Source organism: Pogona vitticeps, chromosome 13, assembly GCF_051106095.1.
Source record: "Pogona vitticeps strain Pit_001003342236 chromosome 13, PviZW2.1, whole genome shotgun sequence".
NCBI classification, from domain to species: domain Eukaryota; kingdom Metazoa; phylum Chordata; class Lepidosauria; order Squamata; family Agamidae; genus Pogona; species Pogona vitticeps.
In genome coordinates this window covers 20,966,588-20,990,548 of record NC_135795.1, presented here as the reverse complement: position 1 = coordinate 20,990,548, position 23,961 = coordinate 20,966,588, and the positions used below count along the sequence as shown (strand labels likewise).

The window sequence follows — 23,961 nt, the reverse complement described above, 5'->3', positions numbered from 1 at the left end:
TATAACCTGGAAATACTTTACATATAAATGGGGGGGGGGTATATTTGGTATTTTCATGCAGAAGTGAATGAGTGGATACGGATCCCATGAATGGAGGGGGGGGGTCCTATTGTATTATTCAGCTTATAGATTTAGATCTAGCCTGGTTAGTTCATTAAATGAAAACATTTTAAAAAGTGAATGCTCTTACGTTCCACTCAAAGCCGGCCACGGCTATTCCCCCAGCAGCTCCCGTGCCGGCCAGCCCGATGAAGAGGCCAGATCCTTCACTGCTGGCAAAGAGAGACGCTCCGATCTGCAAGCCAAAAGACCATCGGCCCTCTGAGTTCCCACCTCTGCTTATTACCTTCCAAACGATTCATTATCTTAAAGAGGGTGGGCTGTCATAGTTAATGGCAGTAGCAACCAGGAAAACCTGGACGGAGGTCTCGTTGGTTTCTATAAACAAACACGGCATCCCAGGAAAACTCCTACCGGGTAAAACCTGGCAGTCCTCAGGGTAACACAGCACTCTTTGCTATTTCATTCCGCAATGGTCAAGTGTGACACTCGCAGGATGCTTTTAAAAGGAGATAAACTGGGCATACTTACTGGCCACCAAGCGATGTTCCTTCCACCCAGGAAGTAGCCACTTAAAGTGTTCCGGTTTGCCCTGCATGAAGACTGGGGGATGGGGGGGGGTGGGAGACACAAAGATTTTAAAAAGTGATTTGTGATTTCACGTGGAGCACCAAGGCGTGGAGAGAGATTTTCCTCAGGCGCTTATCTTCCGTCTTCCATTTAGCTGTGAAAGGTGGCGTTTTTCATGCAAAGGAGGAGGCAGGCTTAGGGGAACACTTACGTTTGCAAAACTCAGCCCCCAAATCCTTTCTTTTTTTGAAGGGGGGGTACAGGTAAAGGAGGAACCACCCAAGCAACCCTAATGAAATCTCAGCACTTCAAGTAGCTGAGGAATGATGACTGGGGGCAGTCAGGATTAGAAAACCGTGCCAGAGGAAGGGGGACGTTTTCTTAAGAATAAACTAATACTAGAGGTTTCTGGAGAAAGGCATGGCCACGGAGCAACGCTGCACCTTTTCGTTGCAGCAAATCACCCAATTAAATGGATTTAGCAGCCTATTCAGGTCTGGTCAAAAGAAATACCTGGTTATACATATTTAATTCATGGCCAAACACTGGAGCGTGGGTATCAGCTCTTATGGCTTGAAAGGGAGATTGGGGGGGGGGAAATAATTACGGGGAACAGACCTAGTAGCCGTGACAAGCCAATGGATTCTACTTGTTCAGGGGCAGTATACCCTTGAAATCGGATCGCTGAAGCGTAGGAGAACACTGAAGGCCTCTTGCGCCTAATTTTACCTCATTCTACAAGACCCAAACTTCTTAGTGACTGGCCATGAACTTTAATTTACAATATTCTAGTCTTTTGCCTGTGGCACTTCGGCTCTGGAATGCAGATTCCTGATGACTTCTCTGCCACCCTTGGGTTGAAAAGGTTCAATTAGATGATCTGTTGGTAAATATACGAGACAAGCCATTTTCAAGCATGCAGGCAGCTTTAATTAACCAACTTAAATTGAGATCCTTAAAAGAATCAGTTGGTTAAAACGAAGCTTCTTTAAATATATTTGCCTTATTACCCCAAAGCTTCCATCTTGAGAGTGTACAAACTTATCCACCAAATTATCATTCCTTGAAATGAAAAAATAGTTTTATTTTCTGCTTCATTCCTCAACAGTCACACCATCCGTGTTCTTTAAAGCGAGCACACCAAAACTCCTCAACCCACCCACCCCACCCCAAATCGACCAAAGTTTCTGTCCCTCAGCGTGTCCGTTCAACCTATTCAGCGCCGTTGTGTTTGTCACGCAAGCTTCTCCTTACCCAGATTCCGACGGCCAGGTTTAAGACGAAATAGGCCACAATGACGACCACATCAGGAATGCTGAATCGGGATGAAGGAGCAGGCATTTCACGGTGGGAACCTTGCTCCATGGACATCAACGTTCCAGTATCGCCTCAAGAACAGAAAATGAAGCGAGATCACACCTTTGGGTCAGTTTTTTTGCTGCCACCGACAAGGACCGAGGAATTGATCATTAAACAACCTCACGCTCCATCATTAAACCACCGAGCGCAGGAGTGCTTCTCATTTGATGACAGGTTCGCATGTGAGAAGTCATCCTGTTCAGAACGCCCCTCCCCTCATGGTTAGAAGAACCAAATCCGACCTAAGGTATAATCTGAATTACAGGACCCAGAGACTAAGGACCTAACCACATGGAGTGTAAGAGCCACCGTGGTATCAATTCTGCTGTTATCTAAATCATTTTATACGTTTTGTTCATGTACCATGTGACTATACACAAATATATATCTCAACATAACTAAAGTACGAAATTGGAATGATTCGATGGCCTGTGTGGTTAGGCTCCAAGATGAGCAAACACGGAAGATGTAAAACATTGCCTGCAGTGGGAAAGGTAACAGTTTACTGCCACTTCTGCATGCAATCCGGATGTTTGGAGGGCACGGCCTTTCATATTGGATTCTGCCAACTTCGGGCTCAGCCCATGCAAAATCTGAAGAACACCAGGTCAAGGGAAGCCTGCATTCAAGCAAGGCAGTGGGTGTTCCTAAGCAGGATTAGGACGGCGCAGGAGAGAGAACTTTGTAGCAAAAATCGGGTGCAAAATCTGGGGGAAACCTTCAAGAGTGTGCCATCTCTCCGAGAGCATGACCTGGGGATGGGGGGAGTAGTTTCTTAACTGTTTTGAAACCAGAGTCTGTTTTCACACTCAGTCCAACCCAAGGAATCCACATCGGAGTTTCTTTGCTCTTAAAAAAAAACACACACACACACACACGGTCCCTATTCGGAATGCACACTTAGCAATTTTTCTGCTCTGCTCCTCCTGATTTCAACCCAGTTGCACACGAATTTCCATGCACCTCTTAAACACCCTGTTAATGTGTCAGCCTGATTGTTAGCTAGCGGCACTGCTTAATGAGAATCTTCCATTAAAGTGTAACCCTGCCAAATGCTGTTCATCCGGGCACAAAAGAACACAGCAGCCGAACAAACGGTTTCTAAGAAGCTCACACAAAAACAAACTCTTTTATTCCTCTTGCAGCAGAAAATAAATACCAATGCATATTCCATATGCTTTCTCTATAAAAGCACTGCTACAAAAAAAAAACACTAACCCCCCCCCCAAAACACGGTGACTGAACCGCGTACAATGGCGTGCCTTATCCCCCCACTCCACCCCTTTTTGGGTCGTCAGAGGCAAACTGTATAGAGTAGTTGGTTTTTTAACGTTACTGAAGCACTTGTTAAAAGCAAGCTGTTGGGAGGCTGCAGGCAGGAGAAAGGTCATCCCACGTCGGACCCCGTGGCCTTTTGCACCCTGTGGGCGCAAGTGCATCGCCGTCCTAAGGCATCCATAATCAGGAGGTATCCTGGTCAAAACTTCATGGAAATTAAGCATCCACACAAACTTTTCTTTATCCCCTGGATGTCGTGACAGAAAGCTTGTTTTTTGGCACCGAGGCAGGCGAGGTCCACCGTACCGGGTCGTGCAGGAATGGTGTGTACACCTTGGACCGGTTAAAACGATTCCACGTTTCGAACTGCTGTCCATGGAAGAAGACAGCGCTATTTCCTAGAGGATGCCAAAGTTCTCCTGCCCGCCTGGCTCTTCAAAGAAGGAAAGCATTCTTCAGAATGTAGGAAGGAGGAGGGTTACTCCGGTTCAGTGCCATGCGGCCCCTGATAAAAGACCCTTAAATCGGTCTCCTCAACAAACAGAACATGTAAATCTATCCGCAACTAGAACATCTGAAGTTTTCTTTTCTTTTCTTTTGACAAAGCCACCCCTCCCTTCCCCCCTTTCAAAAACTGCTAAGAAAACAGCTCCAGGAATTTCATCCACTAAATTTAAAACCCAGGGGTGTGGCGGGAAAGAGGGAAGGAGCAACAGAACAGAAGGGGATCCATTGAAATACAAAATTTAAGCCACAACGCTTCACAGCTTGGTTTTTCTGCACCCGTCCAGTTTTGGCCCCTGAAAAATAATCGTTTCCGTCTCCGAGCCTCTCGGGAGGCGATCAGTCGTCCAGCCCTATGTTTCTGAAAAGGTACGACATGGATTCCCCGTTGTGGATCCTGCGTATGGCCTCCGAAAGGATCATGCTGATGTCTACGGTCTTAATTTTGGGGCACTGAAGTTTTTGGATCTCATGGGGGATGGTGTTGGTGACCACAACCTAGAAAGAAAGACAGAAGAAAGGTGAGCAGAGGCTTTTCATCTGGAAGGAGTCTGTCGCAGGTGACATGACGCATAGATTCTTCACTGCCCTCCATTCCATGATGCTGTCTCAACCGCCACATTTTCCAAAGCTTCAATATCTCCCCCCCCCCCAGAAGAAGACAAAAGAAGGCGTTTTCCAGTAAAATCTCTGGCCTCTGCAAAGAATCTCTACCCAGAACTCAAGGTTGCTTCGCTTTGAGAAGCAAAGCACATGGAAAGCTCAGCAAGAACAGAACAATTGGCTGGCTGTTCAGAAAGATACAAAGAACCCACCCCCTGCTTCCACCCACTCAACACCTGTGGGAACAAAGCAGCGGCCAGGAAAGGATGGGGCCACTTGCGGAGGGAGGGGGGCGGGAAATTCCTTCTCACCAAGGCGAAGACTGACGGAGAGCCCAGGGAAATCTCTCGCCCTCTCTCTGCCCATAGTAAATTGTGGGTATGTCTGGTTACTATTTAAGTAAAAAAAGCAGTGTGTGCTATTTCTATACCATCCCATAGCACTTAGAAAACTCTCTGGGTAGTTTACCATTTAATAATGCAGGCTACACATTCTCCCCTCACCCCACCCCGCCCCCCTTCACAGCAAGCTGGCTCTTCATTTTATCAACCTCAGTAGGAGGAGTGACCCTCGAAACAGCTACCTGGGAGTGAACCCAGGTCACAAACAGAGTCCTGGCTGCAGTCCTGCAGTTTAACCCCTGTGCCAACAGAAAAGTCTTCCAGGCCTATTCACAGAGGAGCCCTCCTGTTTAAAAAAAAAACAATTCACCTCATCAATCGCAGACTCCTCTATCAACCGGGGAGCGTCCGAGGAAAGAAGGCCGTGCGTGGCCATGACAAAAATCTTGTAGGCCCCCCTTTCTTTGAGCGTCTCGGCGGCTGCCAGGAAGCTGTCCACGTCGTCTATGATGTCATCCTGTCCGAGGGAAGAGAAGACAGGAAGTCTGGTCCAAAAATGACCTTTTTAACGTTTTATTCAAAATCCCTGTCTACCGGTCAATGCTGAAGCTGCTCAGCAACTGTTCAACATGACCAAAGTTTTTGTTTTGTTTTTTGCTTTCTTGCTGCGACACGTTTTATGAAAACCTTTTTTTCCCTTGTTGAAAAAGCAGCCACTTTTCAGACGCTTCATCTGACAGAAGAACGGGATTAGCAGCCCAGCTGAGAACGGCCGGGACGAAGGATGGTTATCAGCCCTCTTCAGATGGCCTTGCGTTCCCTTTACATAAAAACCAGCACATTAAAAGCCCTTGTTCAAAACCACTTTTGCTGTTTGGATCCAATAATCCTCTTTCTTCCTCCCATTACAAAGAGATTTCGATCTTTAATTACAAATGCAAATGGAATGGGAATTTTCAGATGGAATCTCAGTTTTCCGTGAGACTCTTTAACTCCATTGGAATGGGGGGGGGAAACAGCTGGTCTCCAGCGTGAGCAGTCACACCCGACAAATAGGATCCATATTCACTCTCTACTCAGCAATAACTTGAAATCCACAATAAGATACAAACCTTTTTAAACTCAGGTACACAGAGCCTAATTTAATGAGGGAAAATCCAAAACGATTCATACATCAAGATGCAATCTCGTCCACCCGCACCTCCCAGTGACTATTTCTGCATTTAAACCCATACCTAACCTGTGAAAAGTGCACACAAACATATGGAATGCACCTCCTATTCAGCGCACATTCAAGAGCTTTTCTGCCCATGTGCAGAGACAGGATGAACAGGCGCAAAGAGAGACTGTTGAACCCCATTGAGACACAGCTACGTACCACGATGATGGCTATCCTTCCGCCTACATCTCCGACAACCGTGATGGGAGGCTTCTCTTTCGGAATCAACACTGAAGGAGGCGGGGGGGAGATGATGACACAGAAGAGGACATATCGTCACCCCATCTTTCACCTCGTCAGCTTGCCCAATCCTAACTATTTGGCTGCCACCCACCCAGAGTCTATTTCTTGGTTGGAAATGTAACTAAAGATGGGCACTAACCGGTTCGTCCCAGTTCGTCAAGGCGGCGGTGCAGGTGCTGCTGCTCCCCTCCCCACCTCCTCTAGGCTCAGACAGGCCCAGCCTCCATGTTATTCAAGTGATCTTCCGAAAGCAAGCCAGCTGAGCCAGGTGAGTGGCTGATCGGTGGAGGAGGGGGGCAGCAGCACCTGTGCTGCCGCCTTGACGAACTGGGACGAACCGGTTCGTGCCCATCTCTAAAGGAAGCTCACCAGAGAGGGAGCTACCCACAGTGTGAGCAATGCTCATTCCCCCCTAAGCATGTCCCTGCCCCACTAAGTTACTTACTGGGTATCTCGAGGCTCGGGTGAATGGCAGCAACACTTTTGGCTGTCGGGGGGGAATGGCGCCCGTCTACCAGGTCAGACTCGGCATCCTGAGCTTCTCCATGGATCACGGCGATCCCCAGTCTTAAGCGCTCAGCAAAAGACTGTGCCCTGCAGGTAAGGGCGAGGAAACCCCTCATCACTAAACACACCTGGGCATTCAGCAGGCTCACAACCTCCCCAGATGAGCACATGCCCATTGCAGCAGCCCCAGCACCCCGCCCCAGGGATCAAGCCTGCCTTCCACCATGGCAGACATCAAGCAGACGGTTATTTCCCCATGTGTTTCCTTACAATCAAGACTAGAAATATTTTGTTGTAAGATGCAATAGTTATCAGTTGAAATCTACTCTAAAGAGTCTAGTGATGAAATGCAATCATGTAATCAGCGCATACTATTCACTGAGTGGAGATTTCCAGTCAATATTCAATGCACCTCCTGCAAGCTTATTACAAGCCGTGCCAACACCCACGCAATTACAACATTTAGATGTCAAAGCAGCCATATCGTTCTACCATTCCATGGCTTTAAGGACGAAAACGATCCACCCACCTTTTAGCAGAGGCTGGCGATTTGGCCACGATCACAGCATTTCTGTAGTCTGGAATCTGTAAGGATCAGAAGCCAAAAAATCCACATGCCAAGTTGACATTTCCACCTCACTCCCCGCAGTGAAAAGCTAAGTTGAGCCCTGTCCCATTTGGTGAGCAAGAACTGAATGGTTTCCCCTTCTTTTTGAAACACGCCTTCCCCTGCCCCCCCCACACATATACTGTGGGCAAGCCGCAGAGAGCACAAGGTCCCCAGCTCTAACCCTTGGGGGTCCCAGGAAGAGCTCCCCTGCCCACGGCCGAGAGCACATGGAAGTGCTGCAGGTTCTAGACCGCACAAGACGAGCCTCAGGAGATAAGCGGTTACCGACTCTCCTCATCTAACTGCTCTTCGAACATTAACGGCGGCTCCTTCTTTCAACCACAGACAGGGGAAGGTGCCCTCCAAAGATACGCCGCCTGTCTTGCTCCTCAAGCCCAGGATGGGATGTCTGAGGACCAAGCCCCCAAAACCACCGTAGCCTGGAGGTGTCGGCGTCAGCAGCGTCGCTCACCTCTTCTTGAATGTACTGTAGTAAAAAGGGAGAGGCCCTCAGGTTGTCGACGGGGACGTTGAAGAAGCCCTGGATTTCCTTCTGGTGCAGATCCATGGTGATGAGGTGGGTCAGGCCTTCAGGAGGGCAAAAAGGAACAGGACGGACACGTCGCTTCACCGGCGAGGAGCCAAAAGCCGAGGTCCGACTCCTCGGATACTGTGCCCTCCGGCCATGCGGGACTCGGACTCCCACCTGGGCAGCTGGTGATGCAATGGCCACCGTAGCACCCCCCCGGCCGGAGGGCCCCTGCCCTCCCCGCCACCCCGGCTCCCGTTGCCTCACCCGCCTTGCACATCATCGACGCCAGGAGCTTGGAGACAATGGAGCCCCTTTTCCGCATCTTGCACTGCTTGCTGTAAGGGAAGTAGGGGACCACCCCGATGATGCTCTTGGCACAGGAGGTCTTGCAGGCGTAGACCATGATCAGCAGCTCCATGATGATGGTGTTCACGTCCCTGCAACCGAGAGACACTCGTGCTTCACCCTGACTTTTGCGTCACAGAGAGTTTATTTTAAACACCCTAAATCCTCCATTTTGGCAGGATTTAAAAAAAAGAAACTGGCTCATTCACTGGAGAAAGAAAAGAAACGCACCACGATTCAGGTTTTCCCCAGAAAAAGCTCCTGCACCGGGTGCAACACTCTGCGACTATTCTAAAGGGCTTCTCCTCTCTGCAGCCACAAAAGATTTTCTGCCTTTTTCAAGATCCCTCGAGCTGAACCTTCCCTCTTATGCGTACGTACACATAGATCTGTGAAAAGTTCCAGCCTCTCGGGCCTTAGCTAGCGATGGAAGGAAAATACGAAGGTAAAATTAGGCTACACTGACCAGTAAGAGATTGCGCAGGAAGCTGATGAAGAGGCACTCTCTCTCTGATCAGAAAGAATCGCAAATTGAAAAAAAAAAAGGGGGGAGAGTGTTCAGGAAAACTCCCATGATCACTTTGGGGCCGCAGAAAATGTCAGCTTTAAAATTCATGCGGCATCTAGGCTGGCTGGTTAATCACCTTAAAGGGAGAGAATGCAGGGGGCTTGATATAACAGAAGATTGCAGATGTATACTAAGGAAGGGAGCTGAACTGAGTGCAGAGGATGATGCTATGGTTAATACAGTACGACCTCTGTATCCGAGGGGGGGGGATTGGTTCCAAGCCCTCCCCGTGGATGTTGAAAATTGTGGATTATAGCAAACACTATACATAGCATTGTCTCTGGCTCCTTCTCGTGGCCAGGTCTGGTAACTTCAGGAAAATATATTTCTAGGATTTTTCTTTTAATTGTTTTAATGTCTTCATAAGTGGATCAGCAGATACCGATCCCGTGGATAAAGGGGGTCCTACTGTACTGGGGTCCCACAACCAACATTTCACTGATATAACCTGAAACCAAGATAAAGGCAGACGCTGCAGGGGTTCTGTCTTCAGCAGATCTTTCTTTCCTGGTATCAGATGCTGGTACTCACTTTGAAACCGTCTGGATGATAAAGACATCTTTCCCCCTGACAGATTCTTGGATCTGAACTCTGGTTTCTGCCAAAGGGAAACACACACACGGGGCTCAGTATGCATAGTATGTACATGTGTAACACACACACACACACACACACACACAATGTCGTGTGTCTCAAAGTCACTTAAGGCTGGGGCTTGGCTCCTCCTCCCTCTTCAGGTGAAGCCATCCCAATAGCAAAACACGGTGATTTCCCACCATTCAAAACTAAACCAGCAGGGAAGACGTGAAACTTTGTTGGGGGGAAAGCCAGCTTTTCCAATCAAACAGCCTTGCCTTTCGTCCCCGGCCGGCCCAAGGAAAGAGGCTCCGTTAGCATTGGGTGAAAAAGTGTAATCACAAAGTGAGACGTCGCCCACAACAAGTCACACGCAGAGCAGAACAAAATCGCGTTTTTTTAAAAAAAACTCATAACAAGCCTCAACAACATGATCTCACTGGGCGGGCGAGACTTCTTTTTAAAGTGGCTTGGGAAGGAAGTTTTAAGAACCGTCCGAACAGAGGATTATTTTTCAAGCTACCTCTTGGCTGTTTCTCAATCCTAAGGTTTGGGAGGAAAAAACTCCACAAAACCCAACCAGTGACACAGAGAGCAACGTGTTTGAAGAGGCAAAGAAGTAAAAGCAAAGAGCTAATTTTTAAACACTGAAGCAGCAAACGCCAATGAGCTACCGTTAAAAAGTAACTCAGGCCTCTTCCCTCTTTCTCCAACCAGCTCAAACACTGTTCCAGCATGAGAGCCGGGAAGGATCCTGACTCACAGGTGGCCACCGCAAGGGATCTGTTTTCATTTGGCAGAATCTGTCCCTGCCTGATGCAATGGCTGCGGCGGGAAGGTCAGGCTGACATGGCTGAAAAGAACACAACGCCTCTAATTAAATGGAACCACCGAGGCAGGGAAGGAAATCCGGACCTGGTCTCTCTTGTTTGGGCACGGGAGAGACATTTTTCCAATGACGGTACCGGGGGGGGGGGGGGCGGCGGCACAAGCGATCCTAAAACGGAGAATTTGTCCAAAGGGATAGGATGCTCCAGAAAGAGCACGGAAAGAAGAGAGGGAGGCTGTTAACCAAGATGATTCATGCCTTCGCTATTCGCCAGGGAGGCTCACCTCGGTTTGGCTCCTGATATACCTGGACTTTGCCCATCTCGATTCCCAGCCGCCTGCAGAAGGATCAAAAACAGAGGAGAGCAGAGTTCAGGTATTAAAACAGCTGCGACTGAAAACCATACAGGGCTAATTGCATGTGATTTATTGACTGCAAACAGATTTTGCTCCAGCATTTGGGGCTGAGCGATGTTTTCCCAAACAACTCAGTCCTGGCTTTAAAAAAAAAAAAAAAGGAAGAGAAAATGTAAACCACACAAAGCACACATAATTTCAAGGGTCTCTCTCTGCAATCACGGAGTGGGTTATTATGGAGGATTTGATTCTGTTTTTACAGATCCACAACTGGGGTTGGCCAGTTTCTGCTCAAGAGTGATGCTGCTTCTTTCTTGCTACGCTCAGAGCCCGACTTACAAATGGGCTACTTGAGAGGAAGATGTGGCCCCTGTGCCATTTTAAATAGGCCACCTCTCGAGCTGCAGAACATTTGCCTTGCAAATGTCACACCGCTTCTCAAAAATTTGCACTATTTTAATAGCGAACGCCATACCGAGCATGGTCTCTGGCTTCCTCTAATGGTCAGTTCCGGTAACTTCACCTTTAGAAATATATATTTCGAGGGTTTTTCTTGCAACATTTTTTAAAAATATTTTCATACCCTAGATAAGTGGATCCGCTGATACTGATCCCGTGGATACAGGAGTCCTACTGCACTTCGTTGGGGAAATGGGTAGAAATCTGAATTCCTGCCTTCTTAATAGCAGCCCTAAAGTGGAACCATTAAAGGGTTTGTTTCTCAGCTGCTTCCGACCCCTGAATCTCAATCCCTTCGCTTGGCTCTCTTCTTCTATGCTTCTACTGAAGCTATGCTGAAGAGGCAGGCTGATTTTCTGTTTGGTTTGAAATGGACACAAGACATGACTTGCCTCTTCAGCTCATGCAACAAAGGTTCCACACTTCCAGCTCAAGAATACCAGGGTCGTGGGAATCAGCTCAGAAGACACATCAGGGACCAGCTATGGCCAAGAGACCAAAAGTTTAAGAACCTCCATCTTAACCTTTCTGACTTCACACTTTCTTGCTGGCACAAATCTAGTCTAGTAGAAAAGGCTTTAAAATTAGTACACTTTTATCCAACTCCGAGATTTAAGCTGTTAGAATAGAGTCCCTTCCAGGACTGATCCTGCACCTTAAATGCAACATTTGTCTTGGCAAAAGTCGCCCATGTCCTGGACACTGCTCATTAAGTTGCGCCTATGCCTCTCCACCTGTCAAAGGTTGTACTTGATTCCCACCCCCTCCGGGGTCAAGGGCTCAGGTGGGCAAGCAGGACCAGCAAAGAGCACAGTGAGAAAAAAACAAATTACTGTTCCTTACTCTGCGATTCGCTTCGATAGTTCCATGCACGATGGGTTGGAATTGGCCGAGAACAGCACGAGCCCGCCTTTCGTGATGTTCATGATGGGTCCTATTCCCACGGGAGTCACACAAAACATCAAATCCTCCTTTCTCTTCCTGCTCTTAAATTACTGCCAAAAAAAGAGGGGGAAAGCACGTTAGCTCTTCACGTCACACTCTGTGATTCAAGATGAAGGCCAACCGAGAGACTCAAGACCTGCCTTGCAGTATTCTGCCAAAGCATGCAGGACCACTGAAAGCCAACATTTCTCACCTCTGGGGAGCGCATTCAGCGCACATTACAGACAAACCCTCTTCCACGAGGGCTCCCGTTTTACAGATGAGCCTTGGTAGATTTTCAAAAGACGACCGCCCCTCCGCAGAAGATCCCTTGAAAGACACTGCCCTACACAGCCACATGCAGGAACAGCAGCTAAGGCATGCCTGCTAACCCCAAGCTGGATCCATGAGACTCTATGGGTGCAGCCGCATAACCGGGTCAAAAGTTATCTCTCCCTGGCGTCATCCTGCTCCTCGGGGAGGAGGGGAAAAGAAGTATTTCTCAAGACTCTTGACCACCTTTAAGCACCTTGCTTTGCTCCAAGAATGGATCAGGCAGCCTATAGTTTCATCTGCTCACTGAACGGCCGTTTTCCCAAGACTTCCGTCTCAGAAGTCATCACTGGGGGAGGCAGGGGAGGGGGCAGTAACAAGAGCAGCAAACTCTGATTTCTCATTTCTTCCCATGTTCCCGACGACGAAGCAACATGGAAGATGGCCTTTTGGCAAAGAGCAAAAACAAAGCCAAAGAATCCACCAAAGCCACCTTTTCTCCCCTTTTTCAGAGAGCACAGCCATTCCGCCAGCTCTCGTACTCCTACTCAGGCATACCAGGTCTACTGCCAGAGGCAGACCACCAACTTGTGGCTCGGAAGCAAAGATTATTTGGAAGCCACTTACGAATAAAGGATGCGACCCAGAAAACAGCCGAGCGAAGTTAGCTGAGAAGTCTAGCGGCCTCTGACAAACGGCTCCCTCCTGTGGGCAAGAATGCTGAGCCTCCTTCGACACCCACCTTCTACCTACGGAAACACAGCAGACAAAAGGTAAGTATTAAGAAAGGATGGAACCAGAACACAAACATTCCTGTCTCCATGGTCCTTGTCACCCTGTTCTGGGGGGGGGGGGGGGAGGAGGATGGGACAGTTATTATTATTTATTGGATTTATATCCTGCCTTTCTCCCAAAACCTGGACTTAAGATGACTCACACTATATTTTTTAAAAAGCAGCATGAAAACAGACCAGCTGTAATATTCCCAAATGAGGGGCAAAATGTTTTAAAGTGAAAAGTTATATTTGAAATTATATCCACACACACAGCGACGGAATTCTGCTCCATGTTCAGCCCCCTTTCCACCCTTACTCAAAACATCAGTGCACGGATTCATCTATGTCGTTACCTTAACTTCCACTCCAACACAACACCCACCCGCCCACTAAGGTACGTCCATGTATGTCACACATCACCAGTGCTGTAGAAGAGCTGAATCAAAACACAGGCAGTGAATAACATGGTCAATATCACCATCTCTCGTTCTACCCTTCTAAAAATCAGCCCCTAACCCTAACCAAGTCCCTTCTGGCACATCAAGGGGGCCACCTTACTGGACTCAACATAAAGCAGTTTCTGATGCCTCTTCCAGCATGTTGTACAAACCAAAAGCCATATAAAACAAACAATCTTTCGTTGGATACTTCAACACAAACCACCCCATCGAATGCAGACTAACGGACAATAAGCAGTAAGAACACCTCCCATCTGTTCTCTAGGGCAGTATTTATTTTAACTGTTATTTGGGTCCAATATTGAGTCACAGAATTCCAAAAACTTGATTCCCGGCCTTTGTGATGAATCTTTGTTTTGTTGGTCCACGTTTAGTGAAATTTCATAGCCGAAAGGGTGATGGATAAACTCATTCTGAGCAAAAGCCCTGCTTTTCCCGTCTGCCACCTCTTCTGAGCACATGGATCAGAGCTTTTCATGTGGGTAGCAGCTATTTTGCAGGCAGAAAGGCAACAGATTTGCTCATAGGTGTGGGATTAGTTAACCATGCAACAGGTCATCTCATAGAAGGGCTGGAATTTTTAAGGTATCTTTTAAAAATGCATGAATTGAAAAAGGACTAGAGGTTTCAGCCACATGAAGGCAGGAAGTCCACAGACCAACCAGCAAAAGCAAGGTCTTGTGTTCATTAGTTAAGAATGCTTTTAGGATTGATGGAGCCAGGATTAAAGGCTTATAGGAGGGAGAAGCAGCTTGCATGCAAACATTATCAAAACCCACATCTGTGTTTGGAGGCAAACGCCAGAGCAAGGAGAGGGCCGGGCAGAGATGAGTCAGAGATGGGTCCTGGCCCACAGAACCATCATCTGTAAAAGCCATTCAATAATAATAATAATAATAATAATAATAATAATAATAATAATAATAATAATAATAATAATAATAATAATAATAATAATAATAATAATAATAATAATAATAATTTATTGTCATTGTAAGTATATACACATACAACGAAATTCACAGACACCCAGAGACCAGACACATGCACAATACATGCTGGCATCACAATACATTCTACGGCAAAAGCACACAACATATCTGAATTGCTAGGATGACTCCCATGTTTGCTGGTCAATATCACAGCACAGAGGAAAGTTACTCCATTTAAAAGCAAGTTTCTCGTTTCGGAAGCCACCTTTCTTGAATAGGCAGGCAATAACTCACGGGTTGCTAAATCCAGAGCTGCGCGTATTTGTGATTTTGGGCTGCAACTCCCAGAATCGTGGCCCAAAAACCACATCTCTAAATGAAACCAAATGGTTTGCATTTTGAGCGCTTTGCAAACTGTCGAGCACCCTGTGCGTGGAATAAGACAGAAACTACCATGAAACATGAATGCACAGTATGTGCCTATCCATCTCTCTCTCTCTCTCTGTGTCTATCTCACAGTGATTCAGCATCATCCACACAGTGAAAACCAGCAAAAACAAAAAAACAAAAAAAAAACCAACTGGAGCTCAAGTCTCATGCATGAAAACAACCTTATTCCATAGTGCCATAGAAAGCGCAAGACGCTCTATGTTGCTTTGGTGAAGATCACAAGCCACACCCTTAGTATACAAAGCAAAGTGCTCTCCTGGGCTGGAGGATAAATCATTAAGAGATAGGATGGTCTGGGCAGGTTTTATGGCCACAAAAGCTTTCAGTGGCTGAAGAGAGAGAGAGAGAAGCATACGCTTGGGGAAAAAAAAATCAACATTTCCAAATGGTGCCAGGAAAAGCGGCTGCATGCAAAGCCCGCCACCATTGAGGGGGGGGGGGGAGGATGAAGATAATGGACAGCGGACCAAACACAGCCCTGCATTCATCCCAGGGCCATGCAAAACAAAAATTAAAAGTTAACTCCCGCTTCCAATTGCCATCCTTAAAAGGACCAAGGCGAATAAAAGAATAATACCAGCCTCGGAAAAACCCCTATATACTGGAAGGGGAAAAAAAAGGAGTCATAGCTAGTGACTATACCAGAGAGAATTCCTCTCTCAAATATTTCCATTTACAGATGGTGCCTGGAAATCTCATTTCACCTAAAAGCAAATGCTTTTTATTCTGCTGATTCAAACAAGATGTGTGGGGGGCGGCCTTTCAGAACTCCATTCAAAAGAACTTAACATTTAACTTAACGACAGAGCTCTGCAATATTCCACAAAATGGTCATCTTAAAAATTAGCTTTGTTTCTCCTTGGGAGTAGTCAGATCCGGGAAGGCTCCACGAAAACAGCTAGAAAACAGGTTTCCCTTAAACACCCAAGGGGGTGAGAAAAGCCCACCTAAGTAGAGGTGGAGAGTATAATATAAACATCCCTCTTTTTAACCTCTTCCTCAAAAAAATAATTCTGCTTTCTCTAATGACACTCTGCGCTGGTAAAGGAAAACGGCATGTAGAAATAACATATCCTTCAAAAGTGTCTTAACAGAGAGAACCCCAAAGGGGGGGCATACACCCCATTTCTCATCATCCCCTCCCCTCTTTAAAAATTGCTGCTTTAAACAGCCAACACACAAAGCTGTTTTCTGCATTTGTCGCAAAGACAACCATAAGAACAGGTACGTACCCCAAAAGGCCTCGGTCCAGGGGAAGAGGAGCCTAGAAGGGGAGCTGATGATGCCTTACAGGAGGAGGAGCCTCCCTCCTTCCGCAAACGGGATCAGTATGGCGCAGGGATGTATGCTCTCGTCCGGCCCCAGCATCCCTGCCTGCCTCCTCCCAAAGGACCGACACAACTCGCTTTAATTTTAGAGTGGAAGATATCTGTACCAAACCTGGCCTCAAAGAAAAGGGTTCCAACGTTCAAGCATCATCAATCTCTCTATTGTGGGTTTTAATGACGCAAGCCACCCCTAGGCCCTTTTCTCAGGAGAAAAGTGGAATACAAATAATTTAAATAAATAAAATTTGCTCTATCATCAGATCAAGGAGAATGCATGGGGTTTCAGGGAGTGCAGCGCCTGCTCCAAATACTTTGTGTGTGTGTGTAGTAACACACAGAGAGAATGACGCATAAGAGTGTATTCTTGTATGAATGTTATACACACAAAACTCATGCTATAGTGCAGTTGCATACATTATGCATACTTGTGCATCTTACATGGTGCATTTGAAAATGACACACATTTTGTCAAAGCAACCGAGATTTCTGAGACCTCCGTTTTTTAAAAAGAGGTGACAAAAGCTGGCTGCAGCCCAGGAGAGCGGCTGCCGTCCTTAGCGTTGTTGCTTTTCCTGCAACAGGGCGACACATATTTGTGTGCATTGGTTTAGAGTCCTTGTAACACTTTCAAGAACAGGATGTTTTCTATGTTAAAATAAACACAGGGCGCTTTAAAATAAAATAGTAACACAATAAGAGGATAAGAAACAAAAGGAAAGAAGTTGTGAAGAATGAAACATTTCAGCACAACAACTGTCAAACTAAAACAGCAGGACAAGGGAAAATGTACAAGTGTCGAAACATTTTGTGGGGTGGGGGGGTGACTTGAAGGTTTGCACCTCATATTCTATGGCGCATGTGCTATTATTCACGTGCATGCATGTTTATAAATACTTCATGCTCCAACACATGCATGCAAACATGAGATTTAGCTTGGTTTACTGTGGCATACACAAAATAAATAAATAAAACCACTCAATAAAGCTAGAGTGACTTTTAAGAGGCACAACATTTTGCTTTTGTTTTTTTGCTGCTGCTCCCGACTCCCTCAATGCCCTCCTCGGAAGGCCAGGGTGTGCGTGTGCGCATGGTTATGTGAACGTGCCCATGGAGGAAGACACGTGTATCTTCAAGAGGAGGAAATCGGTATGCCTATGCATAAACATCACAGCTTAGAGAGGATGCAACCCCCCCCAGGACCTGCCCTCGGCACCCTCCACCCCACCTCAGACACCTTCCCACGTGCACAAACAAACAAGCATCCCCAGGAGAGCAAAAAGAGAGACACACAACCTCCTATATAGACTTTGCAAGCCCACCTGGGCAGAAGGAGAGACACGTGTGTGTGTGTGTTTTGGGGGTGTGGGTGCTCCCTTCCTGTGGGAACATGTGGAGGGGGCCGACACGTGCACGGACAGAGAGAGAGGCCCGGAAGGCAGAAGCGCAACCCAAGAGAGACCCTTGGAGAAAGGCTCTGTGTGTGTGTGGGGGGAGAGAGGGCTCCCTTCCTGCGGGAACGTGTGGAGGGGCCAACACGTGGCCCGAAAGGAAGGCTCCCCCCCCTCCTTCGCCTTTACCTGCCGGCGGCCTCAGGCGGGGGGGGGGGAATAACGGTTGCGGGGGGGGGAAGGGCTCGAGCCCAGTCGCAAAATGGCGGAAAGGGAAGGGGAAGGGGGACAGGGAGGCGGGCCGGGCCTCAGGCCCTCACACACACACACCGGAGTCCCCAGACGGCGAAACCACGCTCCCCCCCACACACACACACACCCCGCCTCACCTCGCCGCGCGTTCACACGTGCGGGGCCGCCGCCGACGCGCGCTTCCTCTCCCGCCGCCGACGCGCGTCCCCGCCCTCACGACCCCGCCAACACGCGTGTCGCGGCCCGCCCTCCTTCCCTCGGCCCGCCCGCTCGCTCGCTTTTCCGCCCGGCTCCGCTCCGAGGAGGCGTGTTCCGCGCCTGCCTGTCTCCTTCCCCCACCTTTCTGACGTGACACATGCGTGTTTCCGGGTTATAAAAGGAAGGATGGTGACGCCGGCCTCCCCTTAGCTTTTCTCCCCCCCCCCCGCACTTCCAGGAACTCTTTCTCCCGGGGTGATTGGAAGGGGGCCTACTACAACTCCCATCATCCCCAGACCACGGGGCGGGGGGGGAAGCTGGGAGTTGTAGTGCCCAGAGATCCCTTTCTCATCTCCGCCCACCCGCTGTTCTCAAACCCACCCCATTGGGACCGAGGTTCCCTAGGCGGAGGTTCAACCGGGCGAGCAGATGGGCTTTGTTTCCTCTTTGAAGGGGCTTCCTTCCTCGCGGTTGAATTCCGGCCTGGGTTGTTCTCCCAGGGAAGGAAGGAAGGCCAAGGGCGAGGAGATCCATGAAAAGCAAGCAATAAAAAAATTCCCCAAAGGGACAAGGGAGCAGGATGCAAGGGGGAAAAAAAAAGCCAGGACAGAGGTTGGGCTGGAGCAGCTTCTTGGGGGAAAAATAAATAAATAAAAATGAATATGCCAAAAAAAAAAATAAAGAAGGGAACGAAGGAAAGAAAGAAAGAAAGAAAAGAGGAAGGAAACCAGGCGAGCGTGTGTCTCTTGCACCATGTTCTTTATGCTTGGTTCCCCAGAATTGCACTGGTTGGTCTGGCCAGGAAGATGACGGGAAATCTGATTTATTACAGCATGTTGAGAGTGGAAAGGAGAATAAAGACCGAGGCGTCGTAAAACGCCTCCGGTGCTCTTGTAGGAGGTGGAAATTAGAGGCACGGATTGTTACAGCCGATCATCCAAGGCAGAAGAAAGAAGTGCAGGGATTTAAAAAAAAGAACTTTTTCGCTGAAGGAACATGGAGATGGCAGGAGAGGCATAAGAACAAGGCGATGGGGGGCCCCTTTCTCCCACCCACCTCCCATCGTTAGCCTGTCCATATAAACAATTTGGGCCAGCCCTATACCTTTCATGGAAGGGAAATAAAATGAGGCAGTTATTTATTGACATTTTGCTCCCTGAGGCAATTTGTTCTTCTGTGCCATCAGGAAGCATCTGAGTTTAGGGTCACCCTAACGGGGCTTTTAAGGCAAATATTTAAGGAACGTTTTTGCCACTTCCACACCCACCCACCCACGGGGATTCGAACTCAAGCCTCCTGCGGTGTCGGCATCCAGCACGCTCTGTGCCTGCTCTTGTGTTGGACCTCTAGCGGTGCAAATAAAAAGTCAACTTTTAAAGTCCAGAGTAGACCTATTGAAATCAACAGGATTGATAATGAGAGCTGAATGAGTGTTTGTTTAACATATGTTTACCCCACCTTTCTCCTTAAAAAGGACCTGAGCGCGGCCACCACCACCCCGATCCATTGGATTCCTGCCTATTAATTTTCTTCTCTTCCAGCGTCTGGCTTTTACCGACTCTGCCTCGGTCCCCAAAGCTACCCTCCTCTACTCCCTCGCAGGCCAGCTCCAAGGAACTGCCTTCTCCCGACACTCTCAAGCAAACCAGGATTTGAACCCTTTTCTCTGCAACAGCAAACCATGATGCAGGGCCATCAATGTGAGAGTTTTGCTTCGGAAGGTCTTTAACTCTGCTCCGCTCTCTGCTTTCAAAGTCATCTGTTAAAGTTTAAAAGACTTTGGAAGTGGAGACTTGCCAAAAAAAAAAATTACACAAGAGAGTTTTCTCCTTAATTCTTTTAAACTCCATCCACAACACAATGGGACTTAAATTTATTTTATTCGTTTTAATTGACATCACCCTTTTGGCTCCCTCTCTCTCCCCCCCCCCTTCATTCGCCACAGCTCAACTTTGGAGTAAGGCTCTTTCCCTTAACAATCATTCTCGAATAACAAAAAGTGCTACCTTTTTGGCATGAGTTGGAAGCATCATCTAAAGACTAATGAGAGAAACTCCCATATTTAAATACTCGTATGCAGATGTCGTCTGTTGTCGCTGCTTCTCAAAGCCACACATTACTGAGGCAAAACAACCCAACAATGATCTGCATAGAAAACACATATTAAAAAGCACAGCGAGCGGTGTAGATCCCTTAAGAAAACAATGTCCCAAATCCACAGAAGGGCATCATCTTTTCCAGGACCATCTGAAAAGTCACAGTGTCAGCTTTTGAGGTCCCCCCCCCTGAAAACGGAGGTTTTGGAGCAGCTGTGTACATAGTAGCCATTGGATGGTTTTATGTGGATTTTATGTGGGTATCCGTTTTGGTAACGAACACAACATGCCGTAAGCATGGAACTTTCCCAGATTCTGGTTTTGATCCTATTGCGAAATCAGGACGGACTCAGTAAAGGTGGGCATTCACAGATGGAGACGTGAAACATAAATATCAGCGAGGAGCCCAGAAAGTCCCTCAATAGTTAGGTACAATAGGGTAGCTGGGCTGAAAACCCGCTCAAGCCATCTGGATCTCCATCTGAGAGGCGGACCTGGATTTCCTCTTGGATAAAGACAGGACAAAGTCCTCCCCGAAGGCGCCTTCAAAAGACGAAACCAGGGACTTGCGGAATTTCTTCTGCCCTACAAACACGTACAGGATGGGGTTGATGCAGCTGTTGAAAAATGCCAGGCTGGAGGCCAGAGGGATCCCCAAGTAGAGGACCATTTTGAGGTGGTGATTGGCAGACATTTTCAACATCTCCAGCAAGGAGAAAACGTGGTAGGGGAAATAGCAGAGGAAAAACGACACAGTGACGGCAATAATGATTCGGAATGGTTTGGAAGACTTGGTCAGGCGCCGGCTTTTCATCCGGAACGCCACCAGGCCGTGGCAAATGACGATGACGGTGAAGGGCAAGACAAACCCAAAGAGGAATCTGGTGACGACCATCGCTTTGTGCCTTGCCCTCCACAACATCCGTGTCTTCTCGATGTCGTAACTGTCAGAGAGGGCAAAGTTGTTGTAGCAGCTGGTGACGTTCCTGGAGTTCATGGCCGTGTCTCGGAAAACGAGATACGGGGAGCTGAGGATGAAGGCCGCGAACCAGGCCACCAGGGTGATGCCGCAGGCCAGCTTTTTGGTCCGGTAGTTTCTGGACCACACCGGGTAGGTCACCGAGACGCACCGATCCATGCTGATGATGGTCAAGAGGAAGACGCTGGCGAACATGTTGAGGAAGGCCATGGTGCTGTTCAGCTTGCACAGAAGTCTCCCAAAGGGCCAGTGGAAGCCCAAGGCAGTGTAAACGATGCTCAGGGGCAGGAAAAAGGTGAAGACAAAATCGGCAACGGCCAAGTTGAGGAACCACACCACGTTCACTGTCTTCTTCATCTTGAAGCCCGCAATCCAGATGACGAAACCATTGCCCGCGACTCCTAGGACGCACGCGATGCCGTAAATCACGATGGACAGGAGGTGCATGCTTTTCTGAAGGCTCGTATACGGAGAGGTGGCGTTCTCGTGCAAGACGGTGAAATTAGCCCAGAACGACGGCAAAGAGGTGTTCTCCATCCCCAAGCGAAGGGATTCGTTCACTCGGCTCCTGAAATCTTACAAACGCCACCCAAATCTTGTTAAGATTAAATGAAATGACTGAAGGAAGTAAAGGCAGTTTAGAGAAGGACGTCTGAGGAAGAAGCTTCTGCACTCGTGATCAAAAACATTCATCCTTCTAACTGGATCCAGAATTTAGTTTGCTTGCTAACACAAGAGGGTTACTCAAACCGAGTCACCGTTTCCCCCAACTTGCCTAAAACAGTGCAGAACTGTGACTGCTTGGATGTATGGAAGTTTGGGTATTTGATCCTATATGTTTTATATAATAATTAAATAATTACTCCCCCTGTTTTTAAGCTGACAGTTGTAACTCTGATCCTCAATCACGGAGATTTATATATTATTTTCAACACAGTTTGTACTCCATTTTTTTTACAGAGAAGTGAATGAGTTCAATGACACTTATTTTATTTATTTATTTAAAATATTTTCACCCCGCCTTTCTCCTAAAAAAGGACCCAAGGTGGCTTATTATAATGGCTTAAGCATCTGACTGCAGAGGTTGGGAGTCCGATTCTCCCCCCCTCCCAAAGTGGCCTTGACAGGGGTCTGTAGTTCTAAGATGATTATTGTCATTATTATTATAAAAACAACAGTGAAAGCTGAACAGTGAATTAAAATATTGTTGCTTGGCAAAAACAAACATAATCGCAGTCTGCTATTGTGGCCTGATAGTTTTAAAGTATTTCTATTACAGGAAACAGCTGCAAGAAGCGAAAATGGTTGGATAGATTATTAGTAGAAACTGATAGATTGCCACTTAAAGGAAGATGGGTTTGCCCCATCTTTGCAGCCTTTAGTGGCTGATGAAAAAGATATTCAACGCTCAACTTTTCTTTCTCAGTTGCTGTTTACATTACTGTTTATTTGGGGTGCAGGGAAGAGAAACTCACCCTTTTTTTCCCTCTTTGCTTCGCCCACCGAGGTCCTTACGAGATCCAGTTGAGTGCTGTCAACGCACACCTTGTGCAGCAGAAATTCAACACGCTGTCCTTCTCGGTGGTGACTCACTTTGGCCTGAAGTTTTCTTCCTTCTTCTTTCCATGTGTCTGAGTTTAGGGGGATTTTGACGATCTCATTAATTCCAGCCTCTCCTTCCTCAGTGGGTTATTCATGGAATTGAATGGTTTGGCCCATGATGGAGGGCAAAACATCTTTAGAAGACGCAGACATTGTCTTACGATGTTGCTCTTCTATGCCACCAAGTCCTTCCTCAAAGTAACCCTCATAGGGGTTTCCGAGTATCTGAGATGTTTGAGGAGTGTTTTCCCATCACCACCACCTCCGGTGAGTTTCTCTGGCCAAGTAAGGATTTGAACTCATGTCTCCAGAGTCCTAATTTATCTACTGCATCAACCAGGCTTAGGACACCAAATGTGTTCGTTCAGAAAGGAGTCCCAGTGAGCTGAGAATCTGGGTCTCCTTACTAAAGATGCATAATCTTGGCCCTGCCACATTTCTGCCTTTCCACTTTTGTCCAAGGCGAGGAGTGTGTGTGTGTGTGTGTGTGTGTGTGTGTGTGTGTGTTAAAGAAGCACATGTTAGTTTGCACAATTCATGCGCAGAATGCGTACCACAATAAAACTGTGTCATTTTCTGTGTGTGCATTAAAAGAATATAGGTAGGATACAAGAGGCAGTAATGTCAAGGTTGCATATTTAGATTTACTTATAATTGTTATATACTGTATATAATTTATATTTATAGGACCATGACAGTAAGCATTCGTCATCTATAGAAACAAAATATGCCCTGTCACTTGCTGCTGTTCTCGATTTATTTTTGTGTGTTTTTTAGTTTAAAGCATTCCTGTTTTCACTTGAATTTTTAGCAGAATGTACGTCTTGATTTTAACTTTCTTAAGAACCTTTCTTCAGATAGAAACATGGGGCATAAATCCAAACAAGCCCTTCTCCAGTCTGGCAACTTTTAGTTGTGTGAAACTACAACTCCCATCATCATCACCTCAAGCCCTGGTGGCTGGGGATGATGGGGTTTGTCGTGAGCATCTCTTGTTTGCCTGGGAAATTTTGTTACAAATCGGTAACATTGATGCACCAATTGTTTGGACTGGAATTCCTAGGATAGCCCAGTCAGCTGGTCCTCTTGCCATGCTGGGTAAGAAGGGGTCTGGCAGGGGCCGTGCTGGTTAGGGGATTATAGCAACTGTAGTCCAACCCCCCCAATCCAGGAACACCAGTACCCCAAAGTAACTTTTTAAAGTTTTGGGGAAGGCAAAAACCCTCTGTACGTGCTCAGAGACACAAAGCTTTATCTGCCCAAACTTTGGGCAGCCCCACCCGGGCATAACCGGGAGCGAAGCACCTCTTCACCCAAAATCAGCCTCAGCCGACGCGTGTTCACAA

The 23,961-nt window shown here is 47.3% G+C and overlaps 3 protein-coding genes across 7 annotated transcripts in view; all 3 read right to left on the bottom strand.

Moving 5' to 3' along the window:
• The window catches only part of SLC5A10 (solute carrier family 5 member 10), a 54,643-nt gene extending 52,630 nt beyond the window's left edge, over positions 1-2,013 (bottom strand). For both annotated transcript variants that reach the window (XM_072982633.2, XM_078381343.1), the window contains exons 1-3: positions 1,885-2,013; positions 592-663; positions 191-295 (exon numbers count right to left, since the gene is read on the bottom strand). In XM_072982633.2, the coding sequence (XP_072838734.2) occupies positions 191-295; positions 592-663; positions 1,885-2,001 (294 nt within the window). In that variant the 5' untranslated portion in view covers positions 2,002-2,013. The remainder of the gene's footprint in view (positions 1-190; positions 296-591; positions 664-1,884) is intronic.
• Positions 2,014-3,099: 1,086 nt separating this feature from the next.
• Positions 3,100-19,202, bottom strand: PRPSAP2 (phosphoribosyl pyrophosphate synthetase associated protein 2). 4 transcript variants are annotated; one of them, XM_078381346.1, is made up of 12 exons: positions 18,080-19,202; positions 12,784-12,905; positions 11,803-11,954; positions 10,429-10,481; positions 9,271-9,337; positions 8,091-8,263; positions 7,767-7,882; positions 7,214-7,269; positions 6,623-6,771; positions 6,094-6,164; positions 5,086-5,232; positions 3,100-4,269 (listed from the first exon to the last, which is right to left on the bottom strand). In XM_078381346.1, the coding sequence occupies exons 3-12, from the start codon at positions 11,919-11,921 to the stop codon at positions 4,111-4,113; spliced, it is 1,110 nt and encodes a 369-aa protein (XP_078237472.1). In that variant the 5' UTR covers positions 11,922-11,954; positions 12,784-12,905; positions 18,080-19,202; the 3' UTR covers positions 3,100-4,110. The 4 variants fall into 4 exon arrangements, with proteins under 4 accessions (XP_078237472.1, XP_072838739.1, XP_020670287.1 ...); XM_072982638.2 differs by lacking the exon at positions 18,080-19,202 and adding an exon at positions 17,878-18,071; XM_020814628.3 differs by lacking the exon at positions 18,080-19,202 and adding an exon at positions 16,005-17,655.
• A 338-nt stretch (positions 19,203-19,540) lies between these two features.
• On the bottom strand, positions 19,541-23,955 carry LOC110090800 (chemerin-like receptor 1). The gene is made up of 2 exons (XM_020814629.3): positions 22,489-23,955; positions 19,541-21,588 (listed from the first exon to the last, which is right to left on the bottom strand). The coding sequence occupies exon 2, from the start codon at positions 21,548-21,550 to the stop codon at positions 20,495-20,497; it is 1,056 nt and encodes a 351-aa protein (XP_020670288.2). The 5' UTR covers positions 21,551-21,588; positions 22,489-23,955; the 3' UTR covers positions 19,541-20,494.
• Positions 23,956-23,961: the final 6 nt, after the last annotated feature.

Coding starts and splice junctions, on each gene's coding strand:
- PRPSAP2 (XM_078381346.1), bottom strand. CDS start 11,921: ATGTTTTGTGTGACTCCCGTGGGAATAGGACCCATCATGAACATCACG. Junction 7,270..7,766: donor TACAGTACATTCAAGAAGAG/GTGAGCGACGCT, acceptor TGATCCTTACAG/ATTCCAGACTACAGAAATGC. Junction 6,165..6,622: donor CCCGAGCCTCGAGATACCCA/GTAAGTAACTTA, acceptor CGCCTCCTTCAG/TGTTGATTCCGAAAGAGAAG.
- LOC110090800 (XM_020814629.3), bottom strand. CDS start 21,550: ATGGAGAACACCTCTTTGCCGTCGTTCTGGGCTAATTTCACCGTCTTG.